Source organism: Panulirus ornatus, chromosome 20 (genome assembly GCF_036320965.1).
Source record: "Panulirus ornatus isolate Po-2019 chromosome 20, ASM3632096v1, whole genome shotgun sequence".
NCBI lineage: Eukaryota > Metazoa > Arthropoda > Malacostraca > Decapoda > Palinuridae > Panulirus > Panulirus ornatus.
The window spans coordinates 10,360,064-10,378,243 of NC_092243.1; the positions used below are offsets into that span (position 1 = coordinate 10,360,064).

Sequence of the window (18,180 nt, forward strand, 5' to 3'; positions counted from 1 at the left end):
AATTGAAAAGAATATGATGACACTAAAAAGGTTATCATAAAAAGAAGAAAAAGAAATAATCTTAATTAACACACATGGTATAAAAAAGTTAAAATATATAGTTCCACAAAATTGAACTGTATTCACAAAAAAATCTACTATGATTTCTCTATATATACCATAACACTTTCAAGTATCTGTATTTCAAATCTCTGTTATCCAGTTATGATGAAAAATTCTGTTCCTGGCAGAAGCCTTTTAAAAAGTCTGATAAAATTCAAATCAACAAAAGGAAAAGAATAAAGAAATTAATATTGAATAAGACAGACATTCCTGCACCATAACATAGTTGTATATTTTTTATGGCAAACCTGTCAGTTTCAGCATGAACAATTCTATTTGGAAAACTGAACTGGTAAATGATTATTTCAACTATTCCCAAAAAATGAGCTTCATTCACCCACTGAAAACTTGAATAATCCAAGAACTGCTAATGAGAAACTACCATAAAGAAAGACTGCCAATGAAAACTGAATAATCCAAGAACTGCTAATGAGAAACTACCATAAAGAAAGACTGCCAATCAGAATTAAAATTTCACTGCAATTAACAATGCAGGTTAATGTAAAATTCTGAGATGTCAAAGAGAAAGAAGTAAATGCAAAAATTTCATGAAATAACAGGGATATCAAATTCCTCAACTTAACATATTTTGGCAAATGTTTTATATCATCCATTCACTAAATTGCTTATCTATGCTAATACTTTAAGAGCATGCTCATGTCACTTCTCAAACTATCAACTGCTACCTGGGTTTTTAAGATGCAAAAGACTTTTTATTACAAGGCCATGTATGACAACACACACGCTACTGTTCCAATATTACCTGTAAATTACCAACCCAAGACATAAAAACAGTCAAATCTTGAGTAGTCTTCTAAATAAGGGTTAAAAAAAAATCCTCACACATTTTCACCAAATGAAAGGCCACGAGAATAAACTCATTCCAAGCACAAAAAGGCAACATACAGTACTCCTCTTATTCTTCCTTAGCATTAATTAAATCATTATCTTTCTTATCCAATTCCCAGTTCTAACTATACTGGTTCTGATTAGAATCAGAGCCACAATTATTTTAACTCATGAAGTGAGAAAGATTACAATCCTTCAAAGTTTAGTACTACCAAAGTCCTCTTTATTGCATGGACTCTTGATTATCTGTCAACTCAACTAAATGTAGTATAAATGCTCTTCTAGCCATCAGAAAAATTATGGGGTGAACTTAATTTTACCAAAACGAACTTGTATGATGCCACAAGGCACTTGCTAAACTGCATCATTCTAATACATCAGCCACCCACAATGAAAACAATGAACTGTACGAGTATATGAAGTGTCATACAAACTGAGAGACTGAAATAAAATGCTGACCTCAACTTTACTGAAAAGGTGGAGCCTGAAGCAACTTTACAATGTGAACTAGAATCTTGATAGCTTGATTGGCTGTCTTTCTTTTCGAGCCGCTTGTCAGAAACTGTGCTTAGCACACTTTTTTCCGATTCACAAGTTTGTCACCTGGAGATTATGTTAACCAACCTCTTTAAAGCCAGTTAATTCTTTAAAATAATGACGTATTTCTCCATGTTTAAACTGATACATTAGCCATGATACTTGTATCTCCATTTGAATGAAGTACAGCAGTGTACCATAACTAGATAAATCCTTATGCTTACTACCAGATATGATCCATGCAATTCCTTTTATTCTAAATTCATAGAAAATACCACTGCTAAATCACTAATATCAAATAAAGGAGCTTCAACTGTATATGGCTATTCTATTCGTATTAATAAGGTAGATTTCTATCATAGATCAAGCATCAGGAATGATAATCTAACATACCATTTCTAGACAGCAAGTACAGTCAAACTGTCTTTATTATATGAAGCTCAACAACTTAGCTTAACATAAAATTCTCATACTTTATTATACGAAACAATAACTTAGCTTAACATAAAATTCTCATTATCATATAAATGTATAAATATATTCATACACTTTATACACTGTAAATCACACAAAATGCTATGGCAGAAGCTCTGGATAATTATGAGCATTCACTCACAATTCTGCATAAGGTACTAATAGAAATCTTTCTGAATTATCAGTGCTCTTTGAAAGGAAAATAGTACAGAACATCTCACCGGTTAGTGTAGTTAGATGACGGTCGAGAGCCTTCAGTATGACCATTGATGCCTGGATATTCTTCACTTTCAGGAGATGACAGCCCATCTGAAAGAAATTAGCACCCTACAGTTATAACCACACAAAGTCATATCTTTCCATGCTGAGAAGAAAACATAACAGACCTTTCCAACTTCTTTTACTTCTCTTACATGGATAATGATATCAACCATTTCATAAATCCAAAAGCAAATCAAAGAAAGCCCAAGGTCTGCTAGATGCCACATATGTTATGAAATCTTATGTGATGTTGTCAGACTCCTGGCAAGAGTTGAAAAAAGTGTTATGGAACCTACAAAAGACCATGTTGAGGTATTGCTAAAATGGCTGGGCTAGCATGTAGCACTCACTGTAAATGTCACATTTCAAAATACCATTATACTCTGGTTTTTTGTAGATGACTATACAACTTAAGAGTATTTAATTCTGCTTCTTATATATATATACAATGAAAATTGTGTACATAAGCATTCTCTCTCTCACCTGAATGTTCTCATCAATGAACCCCTTAACTCACTTATACTAAATATTTTCAATGTGATCTTCAAATTCTAGCTTTTCATTCACAATTCCTACATTTTTACCACATTCCTCTCTTTAACTATATTTTCTAGCTGAACCCTACAACAGTTTCATCATTGTGTTGATACTGGCTCAGAAATCACTTGGAAAACTACTGATAGCAAATAACACTGATATTTTTCCTTTATTACAGTTAATCTGCTACGTTAGTATGCCTTGTACTTGAATACTCCTTAGACAGGAGTCTAATTAGAGCTGCTGAGCAGTGACTCCACAACAGAATGGAAAAAAGTTTTGTTATCTTTTTAGCCAGTACTTATTACACCCTGCATTAACTGCACAAAAGAGGTATATCTATATATCTATCTATATCTCTGATGCCTGTTCTATTCTGAAACTTCTTCAAGGGGTTGGTGGCTTAAACCTTTAAATACAAAAGCTTTACAGCAATTCACTTCCGATTTATTTGTATATGACACCATTCTGTGGTTTCCCCTGGCTCCTATACATGTCCAGACTCAACTATTGGCAACCTGTCCCCCCCCCGATATACCAAATTGCCCCAGTTCATTCATATGTAAAATGATTTTGAAATGTATTTACCTGAATAAAGCCCCTGGTGATCCAACACATCAGAATGATGAAGGTAAGAATGTCCAAGGCCTTCTCCACCAGCCATTTCTTCACCACCCATGGTGTCAATATTCTCAGCTTCTTCTACCATATCCAACCACTGACTATTGTACCATCGGAACTTATGGCACTGAATTCTTATGGCCCAATCTTCATCATTTTCCTTTATTGAAACAAAAATAACTTTCACTTTATACTATAAGTAACTCAAAACTGAATACATAAAAGGGGAATCATTAAATCAATATGTACATTCATATGATTCACAATACATTCAACTACAAAAATATTGAATTCCCTTTATGAGACACATTTCAATTCTTATAAACTGTACAGCTACAATGACCATAGAAACTTCAAGCCCTTGGTAAAGACATGTCAAAAAATCACTTCAGAAGCCAAACTACCAGAACAAGATAGGCTACCATTCTCCATGTAAAGACTATCTAGATCCAACCACTGAAGCATCCAGCAGGTCATCATTAAAACAGTGAAAGCTACACCAAACAAACACAATCAATTCACAATCATACACTGCAAAGCAGCAAATACCTCTAACCCACTTCATTCTCATCATCGCCTCATTAGTCTGAATAAGGCAGCTCCTACATTCAAGGTGTTCAAGAATCGAATATATACCCAGTTAAACACTCTGTGATAGGTGCCACTTGAGGAAGAGTTCTCCAATGTTTAAAGATTTTTCAGGTAGTGGTTATAAGTTGATGGCAAAGGGAGACAAAGTGTTAAAAGAAATCATCAGCAAATGAGTGAATACCATTAATTGCCATGCTATATTTGACTATTTCAAAATGGTTTGTTTTGCAATCTTGTTTGGAAAAATTACAAAAAATCTTCACAGCACAAATTACTAGTTGTCCACTGCAGTATGTGCAAACTTATCAGTTCACAACTAATATCTTGTATCTTACATCATGTATCTACTTGAAACTCACTAACAGGCTGGCCCCTACACATGGTTCTAACACTCTCCTACAAATAATTAAGTAAAATCATAATACTGTTTTCAGAGTATCTCTTTCAATATTACTCACTATAAGACAACCTGTGAAGGAAAATGATGATTAAGTACAGTTATCTTTTGTCCTTTCATGATAAAAAGCAGGGATCACACATATGTGTTATAACCTCAAGGTGTTGCTCAAGATGTCATGCTGTCTGTGGTTATCATGTAAACTGGTGTTACTGGACGCCATTTCCTTGGGGTTGCACCGCGATTGGAAAGTCACCTTTGGTGGTGCTGTATCGATGGAGTACAGTCTCATCAAAGATCACCTCACCCCAAAGGAGACTATATTCCCCTGTTACTGAAAGTAGTGCAGCCTTGAGCTGCAGCCTTTAGAAAGGTCCTGGATAACACCATGACTATTTCTTAAAAATTGGTTCTGGGGCAATTATAAATAATAGCATAAACTCTTTCTTTCAGCCTACTATAATTCAATCATAATTCTTATCCTGGTATCACTGACTACATTGGTAGTACTTGTTAGGCTTTGACTAGGGAGGTTTATTACTGGTACTTCTTGCCAGGGTATCAGAAGGGTAAGTGATGGCTGTGTAGTGAGCCAGCACTTCAGTGGTTCAGTGGTCGTCAAGTTGCACTCTTCTGAAACTAGGTAGCTGTCATTTCTTTCTGCCTCATCTACACATGAACTGCTGGCATTATGTCCACCAACATGCAGTGTCTCCGTATCACACATAACACTTGACAACAATTAACTCACACAACTCATTCTTCATAACTCTACATTGTCCTACTGTTAACCCCATGCAATAACCCTGCCTTTAGGCAAAATGGTAGGACCAATAGAAAGTAGTAAGTAGGAACATAAGGCAAGAGCATTACAAAGAATCATTAGGTAGAAGTAGTAGGAAGGAACATTAGGTGGAAGCATTAGGTAGAACCATTAGGTTGGAACATTAGGCAGGGACATTAGGTAGAGATATGAGGTACAAGTAGCCAGTAGGAATATTAGGTAAGAGCCCCTTGAAACATTATGCTAGAGTTGCCGTCCGCCAGTGGCCTGTTACAGGTGAGTCACTAAAGGCTGAGAAGCAGCACTGAAGTTCACCATTTATAACGAACACTTATATTTTCCCAATCAGAACTTTTTGCATGTTTATATAATCCCCTAATCCTTTCAATGCTCTACTTGAAACCAAAATAACATCACTTTCCAACAACTTTACAATAACATTCACTTTACCTTCAATCTTGCTATTTACCATTAATAGTTCACTTTCAACCGACAGTGCAAGGTATCCCTTAATGAATTGTCCAAGCAACAGCAGAGCCTGATTATCTCACATAAAAGATATTACACTACACAAAAGAACAAATTCTTTCATTAAATCATAGGGAAAATTCAGGCAAAAAGCTGACTGAGCTAGCATAATCACTTTCCAAGTCAGTACAGAATGGGTTCTTCTCATGTTATGGCTCAGATTAGCTGCAAACTCTCCTCTAAGGAGACACTCATCCTCCAACGCATAAAGAAATTGCATAACATTAAACTATCAAATAATTTTTTCCTTGATCTAAAGCAGAATGGCTCATACAAATGCCCATTAAATATTCTAAAACAGTAACATCAAATGAAGGAGTCCCCATATCAATGCAATTATGAAATCAATGAAGCAGTCATCCTTGTATACACAAGGAAATAATATTAAGAGAGAAAACTGCAAAATTATCTAGAAAAGTAAGCACAAAGGGAAAAGGAAGTAAATATTCAGATAAAAGTAAAGCAGAAATATAAAAAATCAAAAATAATAATGAAAAATAACTGTTTCTGATTGATGGAAAACAGTTTAAGGCAATACCAAAGAGTGATGTCAATTCAAAACATTCTAGGTATGTGTTAACTATGTCTCAAAGATAATTTCACAGTAGCTACTTGTAACTAGGTACCCATCTCCTTATAATCATACCATTCTACACTTGTTAAGAAAAGTAAGTTCTTTTCAACACTTTAACATTCAATCAACTACAAGCAAATACACTTACACATCCAATAAAAGTAACCAGAACTGAATACTGTTATACAAATTTTATCATAAAAAATAAACACCTACTATCAGAGTGACATAAAAACCTACTAACCCCAATAATATCAAGTGTTGTATCACACACTCTTCGGATTTCTGTGTTCTTATCATGCATAAGATCAATGAGATAAGCAGGGACTTCAGTTGTGGATATGACCTCAGGTCGGGTTGCTTCATGTCGAGTTAGTTGGTAGAATACATATACAATCTGCAGCACCACTTCATCATCCTCTTGCTTAGCTGAAACATGGAGAAAATTTACTTGAAATACATAATGCTAACAGCATAATAGCATATCAGTGTTATGCATTATAATTTTTTCCATCACAAGAGCTAATTTATCCATCAGGTACAAAATGTTCTCCCTAAATCCCATATGAAAGAAAAATTTACCCCCCGAAAAAAATCATAAAGTTTTTCATAAAATACATACCATGTACCACTGATAATATCAAGAAATTCTTTTTATTTTTCCATATACATTGAATGAAACCACATGCTGAGATCCATTATAACTTGGTGAATTTTCATTATCTAAATCATTATCACTAATGATACTGGATTCAGAATTTACATTGGAACAGAAATAAAGGATAATTCAGTATCAGTCTATTTTCAATTTAATTTCTAAAGTTAACAAAAATTTTGGACCAAATGCCATATCAACTATTTACCAAATACATATACTATGATTTACTCGGTGGAATGTCAAGCTCGGATTCTCATGGTAAGTATCTCTCTCACAAAACTTGATGTAAACAAGTGCATCACTAACTCCTAAAATGATTCCTACATCTAAGTTGCTACCAGACTATGTCTGCTTGTAGATATGCCGCAAGTGAAAAGTCACCCCCAGCACGGTTGTATCATCAGAGTACTGTCTTGGGAGTCTAGGGTTATATAATAAAAAGAGATTAACTTAAAAGTTAATCAATCAATACACAGATCTACTGAGACTGTTAATGATCCATAAATGCTACATACAAATCCATTTGTTTTTCTGAGTATTTCTCACATATATTCCTCAAAGCAAACACCTGATCCACACATCCTCTACCACTTCTGAAACCCCACTGCTCTTCCCCAATCTGATGCTCTCTACATGCCTTCACCCTCTCAATCAATACTCATAACTGTACAGGTATGTGTAATTGTTTTATTCAAGTCTTCATGTATATCTTATCAAACATACCATTTCTTCGTAAACTGAAGCTTTTTCTTTTTCTACTTATCCACTCTGAAAACACATGAAACAAATGAACAAGAGCTTCATTTGCATATACTCACTCTGGTTGTCATGTATAATAAACTGAAGCCAGTAACTTCTATCCACAGTCAAGCCCTACAGACTTTTCCACGGTCTACCTTGACCTGGATGAGCCTTCTGACAGCATATCAACCACTATATAACACATACACTGAATTCATTTTGCCCCATATACCCCTCTCACCTCCATCTTTCCATTTCCTTCTCAGTTGTTTCCTGTTACCCCCTTGACCCCTTCACTTAAATTAGTGTTTCTTCACTCATCTTCTCAACTGTCCTAGCCACTTCAGCACAGCCTAGTAAGCTCTCTCAATCTGACTGCACTCTTACAGGTATTTCATTTCTAAGTCAAGCTTTGTTTCTTCTGCATTCAAGGTCTAAAACTGACATCCATAAAACCCTGCTGGGACTACTATCCCTTCAAACATGCCCAACACAATCCTAACAGACTGTGACCTCTCCTTCCACATGCTCCTTAATGTACCCAAGACCTTAGCCCCCTCTTCCACTCTATGACTCAATTCAGCCCCTACAGTTTCATCTCCTCCTTTCCACTTCCTTCAAGTCCTCCCTACTGATGCTTATACTCAAACCATCCTGTTTCATGCCCCTAGAGCACCTCATTACTGTAACTTATACTTGTTCACATTCACACTCTCTTTCCCCTTTCATGAACTTTTTCCTAAACTTTTTCAGCAGCTTCTGGAGATCTAAGAGGAAAAAATGAGTTATCAAGAAAATGACAGCTACAGAATGAATGTGAGTGAAAGAGGCTTTTTCTTTGTCTGGTCCTGATGCTACCTTGCTAATAAGGGAAACAGCAAACAAGTATGAAAAAAAAAAAAATTGGAGAGATTAAGTTTATAAGAAGCCACAGTACACCCTACATTTGTGAATGATACTGAAACAGGTCTGTGCATGCAGAATAGCTATTAGGCTGCAGGAAGCTGAGACAGATTTTTTGAGAGGTGGATGTGGAGTCATAAATGTGAATGGAGAAGAATGAAGAATCACTGAGAGATTCAGTAGCCTAAATGGAGCAGTTATGTAAAAGGTGGAATACTTGAATGGTACAAACTCATGCAAAAACTAAAAATAAAGGAATGATTAAATTTTTGTAAAAAAAAAAAAAAAAATCCACAGTAAGTGTAGAGGAAGACTAGTGAGAAAGAATACATTTGTAAAAGGGGTACTGCCTAAGAAGGGATTAATAGAAATGTGAAAAGATCATAGTGTCTGGAGGCTCTACATGAGACAAAGGAAAAAATAGGCAACAGGGGGTACCAACTGACTGCACTAGGATCCCATCCTCTATCAAGGAATAAAGTATTGAAATTATAGAGTACTGAAATTATAAAGGTAGCTCAAGAAACAAATATAATTATTTATCGGGTTTACATACCGTTAAGAAGATTGACCAGAGAATGAAGTATACCAGTTTCAACAATAAGTTCTGCGGCAGCTTGGTCTCCAGCTATAGTTCCTAGTAGTACAACTACCTCAAGAGCAAGATCATCTTCCACTGCATCTGAATAAATCCAGTATCATCATTAGCAATTTTTCATTAGAAGCAGATACCATCAAGAATTTCACATCACTGGCCATTAACATAATCTCAAATGATTACACAGTTGAAAAAGATTGATCAATCACAGACAACATGAATTTTCCTCTTCCTTCCATTTTCATGTAATGCTGTCTCTATGAAACCTAGTTACTGAATAATCCTACCATCAGTTTAATTTTAAATCTTGCTCTCTCTATAAAATGTAATTAAGTATTCCTAATACCTTAGTTTTAAACCCAACGCTTTCTCCATTTCATATTCAAGCACAAATGTACATATTTCTGAAGAGGGTCAGCAATCTAAGGTTATGTTCCCAAACCTTTCTTTATCATTATGGGAATATATTTATGATTAACATGGTTTTCTCTCCAAAGGACTATGATGCACTACTATATCAGTGAAGCCTCAAATACCCTGCAGAGTAGAGGCTGGGGGCAGGAATTCCTCAGACAACAGCACTAAAGAATGACAGATACAGTTTAGGCCTATATCTTTCTATTTACACACATTTTCACCATCAAAGCCTTAGGAGAACTTATCAGATCAACTAGTATTTCTTTCCTCACAACATGGTATATTTTCTTGATAATGCTACCCAGTGTTAAAGTTAAAAACAAATTCAAATGCACGAAAGTGTCATACTAAATATACATTTTTCACATTACTGAATTTCAATAAATTTCTTTAGGGTAAAAGGACGCCCATGCCTATTTGTCTAATACTGACAGATGCTCTGAAACTAATGATTTATTCACCTGTAGCAAAGATAATGAACTATCTTCTGTTATAATTTGCAAAATACTCATTCCTTACTATTATGCATTCTGAAGTTCTAAAGTAAGCAATATTACCTGGCTGAAGACTCTCCTTGATCCAGTCTATAAGGTTATATTTGGACAGCAGCTGGCAGTAGTCCAAGTCAGGCAAGGATAGATTGCCCAGTACACCAACACACTCCAAAATAAATTCATCACCTCTCCCACCGCTTACCAATTCACAGAGCTCACCCACAAATTCCTGAAAATATTTTCAGAGTACAGTATTTCTCATTTTACATTAGTTTTGTTTGAATATTCCATGACTTTAGTGCAGTATGGACTGAGCTTTGTGAAATGTATACAAAGCAAGATGGATTGTGTGTAAATGATGCCCTTGTTCATTAATTCATGATGCTACCTCACTAAAGTGGGAAAGGCTTTTATGTATATATATTCCATTCATACATATTCACCATTTCCTATGTTAGCAAGGTAGCATCAAGAACAGAACCGAGTCTTAGAGGGAAAATCCTCAACTGGCTCCCTTCTCTGTTCCTTCTTTTGGAAAAGTAAAAACTGGAGGGGAGGATTTCCAGTCCCCGCTCCCACCCCTTATGGACGTGAAAGAGTGGGTGGAGAGCTGAGCGAAAGTTTTGGGAAACACATAAGTGTGAGGCAGGGCTCTGTGATATCAATGTGACTTTTTAACATATGGTATATGGCTGGAGTATTAAGAGAGATGAAAGCAAAACTAGGGAAAAGGGGTGCAGAGATGGAGTGTGGTGGTGAGATATGGTGGCTAGAGTGGCAAGCCTATTTAAGGAGGATACTGTGTGGTAAACGCTAGGAGAGTAAAGTAATGGTGTTTGAAAAGAAACAGAGTGAAAGTATAGATTTTGCAAAACCATATAGAGTGAAAGAAAAAAGTGTACAAAACTGTGCTGTGGATATCAGAGGGAAAGACCTGAAGTCAGGGAATTTAAGTATCTAGGAGTTGTCTTAGGTAAGTGTGGTGATATGGAAGGAGATAAGGGAGAGAGCAGTACAGGGTAGAAGAGTCATTGAATAAGTATGGAAGTGAAGAGAGGATTAAGGGACAGCATAGTCCTCCCAACCCTGACCTATGCAGCCAAAACACAGACATGCAATGAGGTACAGAGGTCAAGAATCCAGGCTGTGGAAATGAGTTATTTGAAAAGAGCTTGTGGTGTAACTAGATAGAATGAAGAAAGAAATGAAAGGGAGTATGAGAGATGTGGTATGGCAAGGAATGCAAAGGGAGAGAAGCGTGGAGTGGAAACAATATTTACAATTCATCAGCATGCTTAAGTAGTTCTACACCTAAAGGTGTCAAGAGAATAAGCATGGGCTGTCACATAATCCTGATCTATTATACATGCATATGATGCATCATCTTTACTAGTTCATGCGAGACTATCTTTAGTAATTTAAGAACATGAGAATCACAATTAATGCTTTCAGCTGACTATATGACCTTGACCTCTGACCTCTTAAGTGTTTGACTAAAAGACAACTTTAGGAAATTAAATCTTTTCTAATCAAGTTTTTCAAACTATCTATGGTAAATTCTGATCTACAAGCAGGGCAAAAGAGAGTACTGGTTGACTTATTGAAATGAGCCTCTTTTAGGTGAAATTGCTACTGTAGGCATGGGCTACTGATGAGCAAACATCTAGATAAATAATGTTGCATTTTCCCTGCAAACCATGCAAAGTGGTAATGAAAAAATAAGCAATAAATCTAAATGAAATATAATGTTACATACTGTGAAAAGAGCTCTGGTTGGTCCTTCATGCTGAGCAATGTTCCTGATCATTTTTGTGAGTAATGGATCCCTGTATTTTAGTGCCCTCTTCATCAGCAACTTCAACCCAGCTCCCTCACAGATAAGTTGGGCATTCCGCTTATTTGCTGCAAGGTTCACTGCTAAGGCCATCAGTTCCAGTGGAACTTGAGGCCCTTCAGAGTTCAACACTAATTTCATTACCTAAAATAAAAAGAAATTAAGAAAAATAATCATCTAAATACACTGAATTTCAAGTTTCATATGGTTTAGAACTATATAAAATGTGCACCTTGTCTCATAGGTTATGTAACAACTTATGGATGAAATCCACTCAAATGAATGTTTATCAACCTATAAATATCTTCAATAGCTTCTCTTATAAAGCAGTTCTGCATGTCCAGCCCTCTCAACTTGAATTCTGCAATAGGTTAGTGCCAGAGTAGCACTAACCTGTTGACACCATGGTGCTCTGTCACTGCCTTGTTGGCATCATAATGCTCTGGCGCTACCCTGATGACACTAGGCAGCGCTGTCACGAACCTATTCTGCCAATTTTCCTCAATACTTCCACATAATTATGTTGCATTCCCTCACTCTTCCAGTCCAATTCACCTTTCCTTCCTCTTTATTTCATCCTACTTACCTCATTTAAATACTCTTTTGGTTAATATCTCCACAAGTCTAACTAGCTAAACATTTACTTAATCAGCCACTCCTTTCAAGATAGTTTCCCCTTAGTCAGTCATTACTCATTCTGAAACCTCCCTAACTCCATATCCACTTCTTTAAAAATTCTCCTCAACTCTCCATTCCATTTGCACTTTTACATTTAACTTCTTATTTCAAGATCATAACTGTGTGCAAGCTACAAAACATTACCGATACATAATGTCATCTTTAATGGCTTGCAAATTCTATATCACACTCTTTATAAAGCTCTAAAAATCTACTTGCTTTTTCATCTCCTTCCAAATAATTTCTATTTAACTAGTCCAGCTGAATGTAGAATTTAGTTATCTACACCCTCTTACCTTTTCAAAATTATGAATGGCACATTAAATAAACAAGACCAAATTAATTAGATGTCAACAAGAAATTACACAGGAAACATGACAGAAAAGATGTGAAGAAATATCTCTACATACTTAATGTACGATGTGTCACAGAAGTCAAGAATCCAGGCTATGAAAACAAGTTATTTGAAAGAAACATGAGGTATGACTATATGGAATGAGGAAAATAATGATGGGGTGTATGAAAGGTTTTGGTATAGCAGAGAATGCAAAAGGGATGAATTATGGTGTGTTAGAGTGGGTGAAACACAATATTATGAGGTGGTTTGGGCATGTGAAAAGAATGCAATATGAAAAGTTTACAGGAAGAATGTATCATCATACAATTAAAGGGGTTAGTATGAGAGTGGAAGAGTATTAGAGGGATAGAAATGGAGGAAGAATGCATGGAATGGTGTACGTGAAAGAGGCAAGTAAGGACAGGGAAAAGTCAAAACTCTTTTGCCAAAGCCAACCTTTTCATGGGAGTTCCCAGAGGGAACAAGCATCAGAGATACAGAACAAGCACAGTGAATAAACAGTGAATGTAACGCCCCAAAAAATTAGATAAATTGTATGACAGCGAAAAAAGGTTAAGAGATGGCCAGTGTAAAATTCCTCCTCCCCATAATGTACAATTAGCTAGATAATCTTTCCCACACAAACACAAAACACAGCTGTAAGGAGAGAGATCTACATAATTTTCTTTGTATTACAGCATGGACACAGACAAAAACACAATGCCAATGGCCTCAAAGGATGGGGAAACACTTATGTAGGTCGCAGATAAAGGAAACTGGGCAAGAGAAAAACAGTGGACATATGAGGCAGACAAGAAAACATAGTTACTGGAGAATGGCATATATGTCAGAGTATTGAGGCTTAACATTATTATACATGATAGTGAGTAAGGTTTACCAAAAACATTCATAGAGGTATCAAAGAAACTTTATCATCTAATTGTGTAACAAGAGGTTAAGGTGGAGATACATCCAAAAACATGCCCTTTGTAGTAGTAAGAAGGAAAATGAGCAGAGAAACACTGAAAGCAGTGAGTACATGGAAAAAGTATGGGAGACAAACTACGTAGCCATCTGCAATACAAAACTCTGGTTAATGGTAACACAAGCATGGCTAGATTGGCCTATAAAAATCCAACAATGTGAGATCATAAGCAAAAATATATTGCCGTTCCCTGACCACCTCCTTAATTTGAAGTATACAACCAGATATCAATACTGGTGGGTTACTCACCGTTGGAATACAATCTGTGTATGTAAACATTGACTTGCACTTGTCATCAACACTCAAATGGTAAAGAACTGCCAAAACTGCTTGCTGGTGGCGTTCCTCCCCTAAAGAAGAGCAGTTTAAAATTTAAGATATATGCATAAATTCAAGAGACAGGAGTCTCAAAGAATAATTTCATCTTAATTCAAACTAATCAAAAGGAGAGTAATAACAGATATAAAAGAAGTAGAACGAATGATAGGAAGATTAAATCATAAAAAGAAGAATGGAATACTCAATAAAACTTTGGAAATCATGGAAGGTGGTATAATGCTTCTGGAACACTAAATCAAAAGCTGAAAATAAGTATGAAATAATTCATGGAGGAATACTAAAACAAAACCATATAATAATACACCAAATGTAAAACAGTTATGTCTGCTCAACCAATTGTGAGACATGAACGGACAGATGTAGAATTTCCATACCTCAATATGTATGTATCAAGTTAGTCACTTTTTATGAAGAGGAAAATGTAAAAACATAAAGAAGGGAGATGGTAAGAAACTGAAAAGAAATTAGTTTCATCTGGAGGGATTAATTATTGCACTTTGAAAATATTATAAATGAAAATCTCGGAGGGATTAATTATATTGCACTTTGAAAATATTATAAATGAAAATCTCATCTCAATCATTAAAGCAATGGGAGAGGTATCCAGCTAATTCAAACAAAATATCTGCCTCCCCAGATAACCACTTTCATGTGAGGGGGAACAAAAAGTACTTTCAGCCTAAAACCATACAGCTGTCAAAATAAATCCAATACACAAGTAAGCTAGCCTGAATGCAGCTATTCACCAAGATGGGTGGGTTATGTGTAAGTCCATACGTCAAGATCTGTGATAAAGAATAGAAAACATTTCTCAAAAAAAAAATGCCAAATTTAATCTCACAACACTGTTCAAATGAAGCAGGCTAATCATATGTATACACAGGTAATAAACATGGGGATGATATCTTCAATCACTAGATGAATTCATATATCTTCTCTTAACTATATACTTGATTACAATACAAGATAAAATGATAATGGACCTTGATTCGCTTTGGGTTTATTCAAACAAATTCTAAGGCAGGTAAATTGAAATGTAACTGACACCAGAGAAAAAACAAGCTACAAATCAACTCTGGACCAAGAAAAAAATAAATTTTAGACTTTAACAACCACATTCCTCAGAATCACTGCTCACAAATGTCCAAACAGTATGTACATGTAATGTTAGCTATTCATATCTGTGAATTGTCAATTTCAATTGCGTATTTTGAAAATTTATCTACAGAATGTACTGTATCAAGCAAGAAGCATGTCTCCTCACTGTGGTGTCAAAGGAACTGTTTCAGAAAATAAGTAACTGTAATCTGAGTACAAAAGCCTCTTCAAGGTCACTGGTGGTATCCATCCTTCTCCAATATGACTTCACAACTGGACACATGCTTCACAAGTTGCCACTATGCACTCTCCTATCTTTCATATTCTTCAGAATATGAGAAGCATGCACATTTAATCCTCTTACATTAAACAAGGAATTCATTTTGATAGCTTCCTGGTTTTGCTTGATAAACTGTGGATTGATATAGTACTTCTTTACTCGTGCTGCAACTAGATGGCCTATTTAGAAATGAGAGCTTTGGGATATAAGCACTACTCAGAAGAGAATCAGGCTTGCCATAAGTGGTTCCTGCTGCTTTAGTGGGATGGATGAGGAAGCCTGTCCTTGAAATACTGTTAAGCACAAAAATAATGAAGGGCTGCCGGGAAAAACTGTACCATCTAATTTACATTATGACAATGATTGATGAGTTTGTAATGCAGCAAAATGTTGGTCTAAGGGTAAAAAGGGGAATCTACTACTGTATATGAATTGTATACGAGGCACTATGGGAACAGTAAACATAGGGCAAACACAATTTTAAGAAAGATATAAAATAAGGAAAGAGATGGGTAATACTTTGTTGACCAGGATGTCTCCAGCTGTGATGACTGCATGACAGACTTTCTTGACTGGGATGAAATTCTCCAGCCTTTCTTTTTTGACCTACTAACCCAACCCACTGGACAACAGACTCTACCTTTAAGTGGTTACATCACAAGCAAGAAATCACCTTCCTCAAAAGGAGTCCATTATATCACTGCTTCTGCAAGGAGTACAACCTTAAAGCTGTAAGAGCACCATGGTAAGGGCCCATGAGCTGTATAATAATGCAACCTATTTCCTAAACTGTTCATGTAAACTCCTGAAATTTCTTCCAAACAAGTGTCAATATTCAAGGAACAATCACATACTTTCCTTGACCACTTTAACCAAGCTACCAGTGTAGAAGAAATTGAATAACACATTAACATAAAGAATGTTATGAAGCATATCTGTCACATAAATAATAAAGAATACCTTAAAATCTTAATGGAATTCGCTTGTAAGTGCAGGAATAACTAGCTTAAACACAAAAGCTACCGGAAATGATAACATAAAAAAGAAGTAGCCTGTACACAGACTGTGATTCATCTAAACTCTGGCCATTCACCAAAACTCATAAGTTACTAATAATGATAAAAATTCAAAAAGCATTGAAGTTATATATAGCAATCTAAAAAGCATAAGAAGGATATAAAATCAAATATGCAAATGACAAAAATACAAATTTCTAGAGTGTAGAAATCGGAGTCCCACCCTCATGCACAACTCTTATTGCCTAAAAAGACTTTGTCTAAGATAAGCATTCCACATTAGACTACTATGCCTGATAAACTAGGTTCTCTTACTTCTCAATATGTTTCTTTTAGCACATGTTCTCCCAGACATATTCAATCAAAAACAAATAAGAAAGCTACAGAAAAAGAAGCCATATATAGAAAAAACTTAAAACTTACCAATGAGTGCCACCAACTTCGGAAGAAGGCCAACTTTGATCATCTTGCCTCGCATACCAGCATCAAAGGACAAGTTTAAGAGAAGTCTCACTGTGACATTGAGGAGGTCACTATTTTCTGTGGCCACCAAACGGCTTACCTTCTCAACAATGTTCAAATCAGCCTGAAGTGAGATGAAGCAATACAGCATTCAGCACTATGATCATAAAAGATGGATAAAAATAAAAGACACATATCAACAATACATACACCAAAACATTCTTCTTTTTCATACTTGTTCACTGTTTCATACAACATACAAACAGTGATCTCATTTGCTCACATCCACTCACTACCTGCCATATATAGTGCTATGAAACCAGATCACTTGAAACATAGCCAAGTACCACACATCTTTCAGTGGTTCCCCTGATTGCTACATATGTCTGGTTCAACCCACTGACAGCATATAAACCATATTGCTCCAGTTTGTTTTATGTCATGCATGCCTCACCTCCTGAATGTTCAGAAACTGATAACTCAAAAGCTCTTGCACTCTAATATTCCATCTAATTTTTTACCCTAACTTCTTCCACCATTTTCTAGGGTCGTGAGGTATTACCAGAAACATATGAATTATGGCCCTCTCTACCTGTCATGTATAAAGCACCAAAACAAAACCCTCATCAACAACCCAGGTTCAAAGTCCATTATGTGGTTTCCTCTGACCACTTCATAAGCTTTGGTTTAATCTAAAGTATCTGCAAGTTACCTACCCCCTGCATGACGCACTGCTCCCACTGGCTCTAGCTCTGACAACTAACGGCCTCTTCAGTCCACCCTTCCACTTCCTTGGTCTCCCCTTCTCCCTCATTCCTTCCACTTCTGACACATATATCCTCTTAGTCAGTCTCAAACCATTTCAAAACACCCTGGTAAGCTCTCTCACTCAGACTGTACTTCCTACCACAACTTTCTCTTACACTATCATTCTTTACATGATCAACACACTTTACACCACATATCATCCTCTGGAATTTCATTTTCAACATGTCCAACCTGTTCCTTTCTTTTGTGTTGAAGGTCCTAGACTCACATTCAGAGAACAATAGCAGGACTACTGTACTTTCAAACACATCCATCCT

General features: G+C 36.0%; 1 protein-coding gene across 2 annotated transcripts in view; it reads right to left on the reverse strand.

Moving 5' to 3' along the window:
• The window catches only part of Kap3 (kinesin associated protein 3), a 43,865-nt gene that overhangs the window by 10,233 nt on the left and 15,452 nt on the right, over positions 1 to 18,180 (reverse strand). For both annotated transcript variants that reach the window (XM_071674665.1, XM_071674664.1), the window contains exons 8-15: positions 17,057 to 17,219; positions 14,150 to 14,250; positions 11,823 to 12,044; positions 10,130 to 10,295; positions 9,114 to 9,239; positions 6,500 to 6,684; positions 3,349 to 3,541; positions 2,184 to 2,271 (exon numbers count right to left, since the gene is read on the reverse strand). In XM_071674665.1, coding sequence (XP_071530766.1) covers positions 2,184 to 2,271; positions 3,349 to 3,541; positions 6,500 to 6,684; positions 9,114 to 9,239; positions 10,130 to 10,295; positions 11,823 to 12,044; positions 14,150 to 14,250; positions 17,057 to 17,219 — 1,244 coding nt within the window. The remainder of the gene's footprint in view (positions 1 to 2,183; positions 2,272 to 3,348; positions 3,542 to 6,499; positions 6,685 to 9,113; positions 9,240 to 10,129; positions 10,296 to 11,822; positions 12,045 to 14,149; positions 14,251 to 17,056; positions 17,220 to 18,180) is intronic.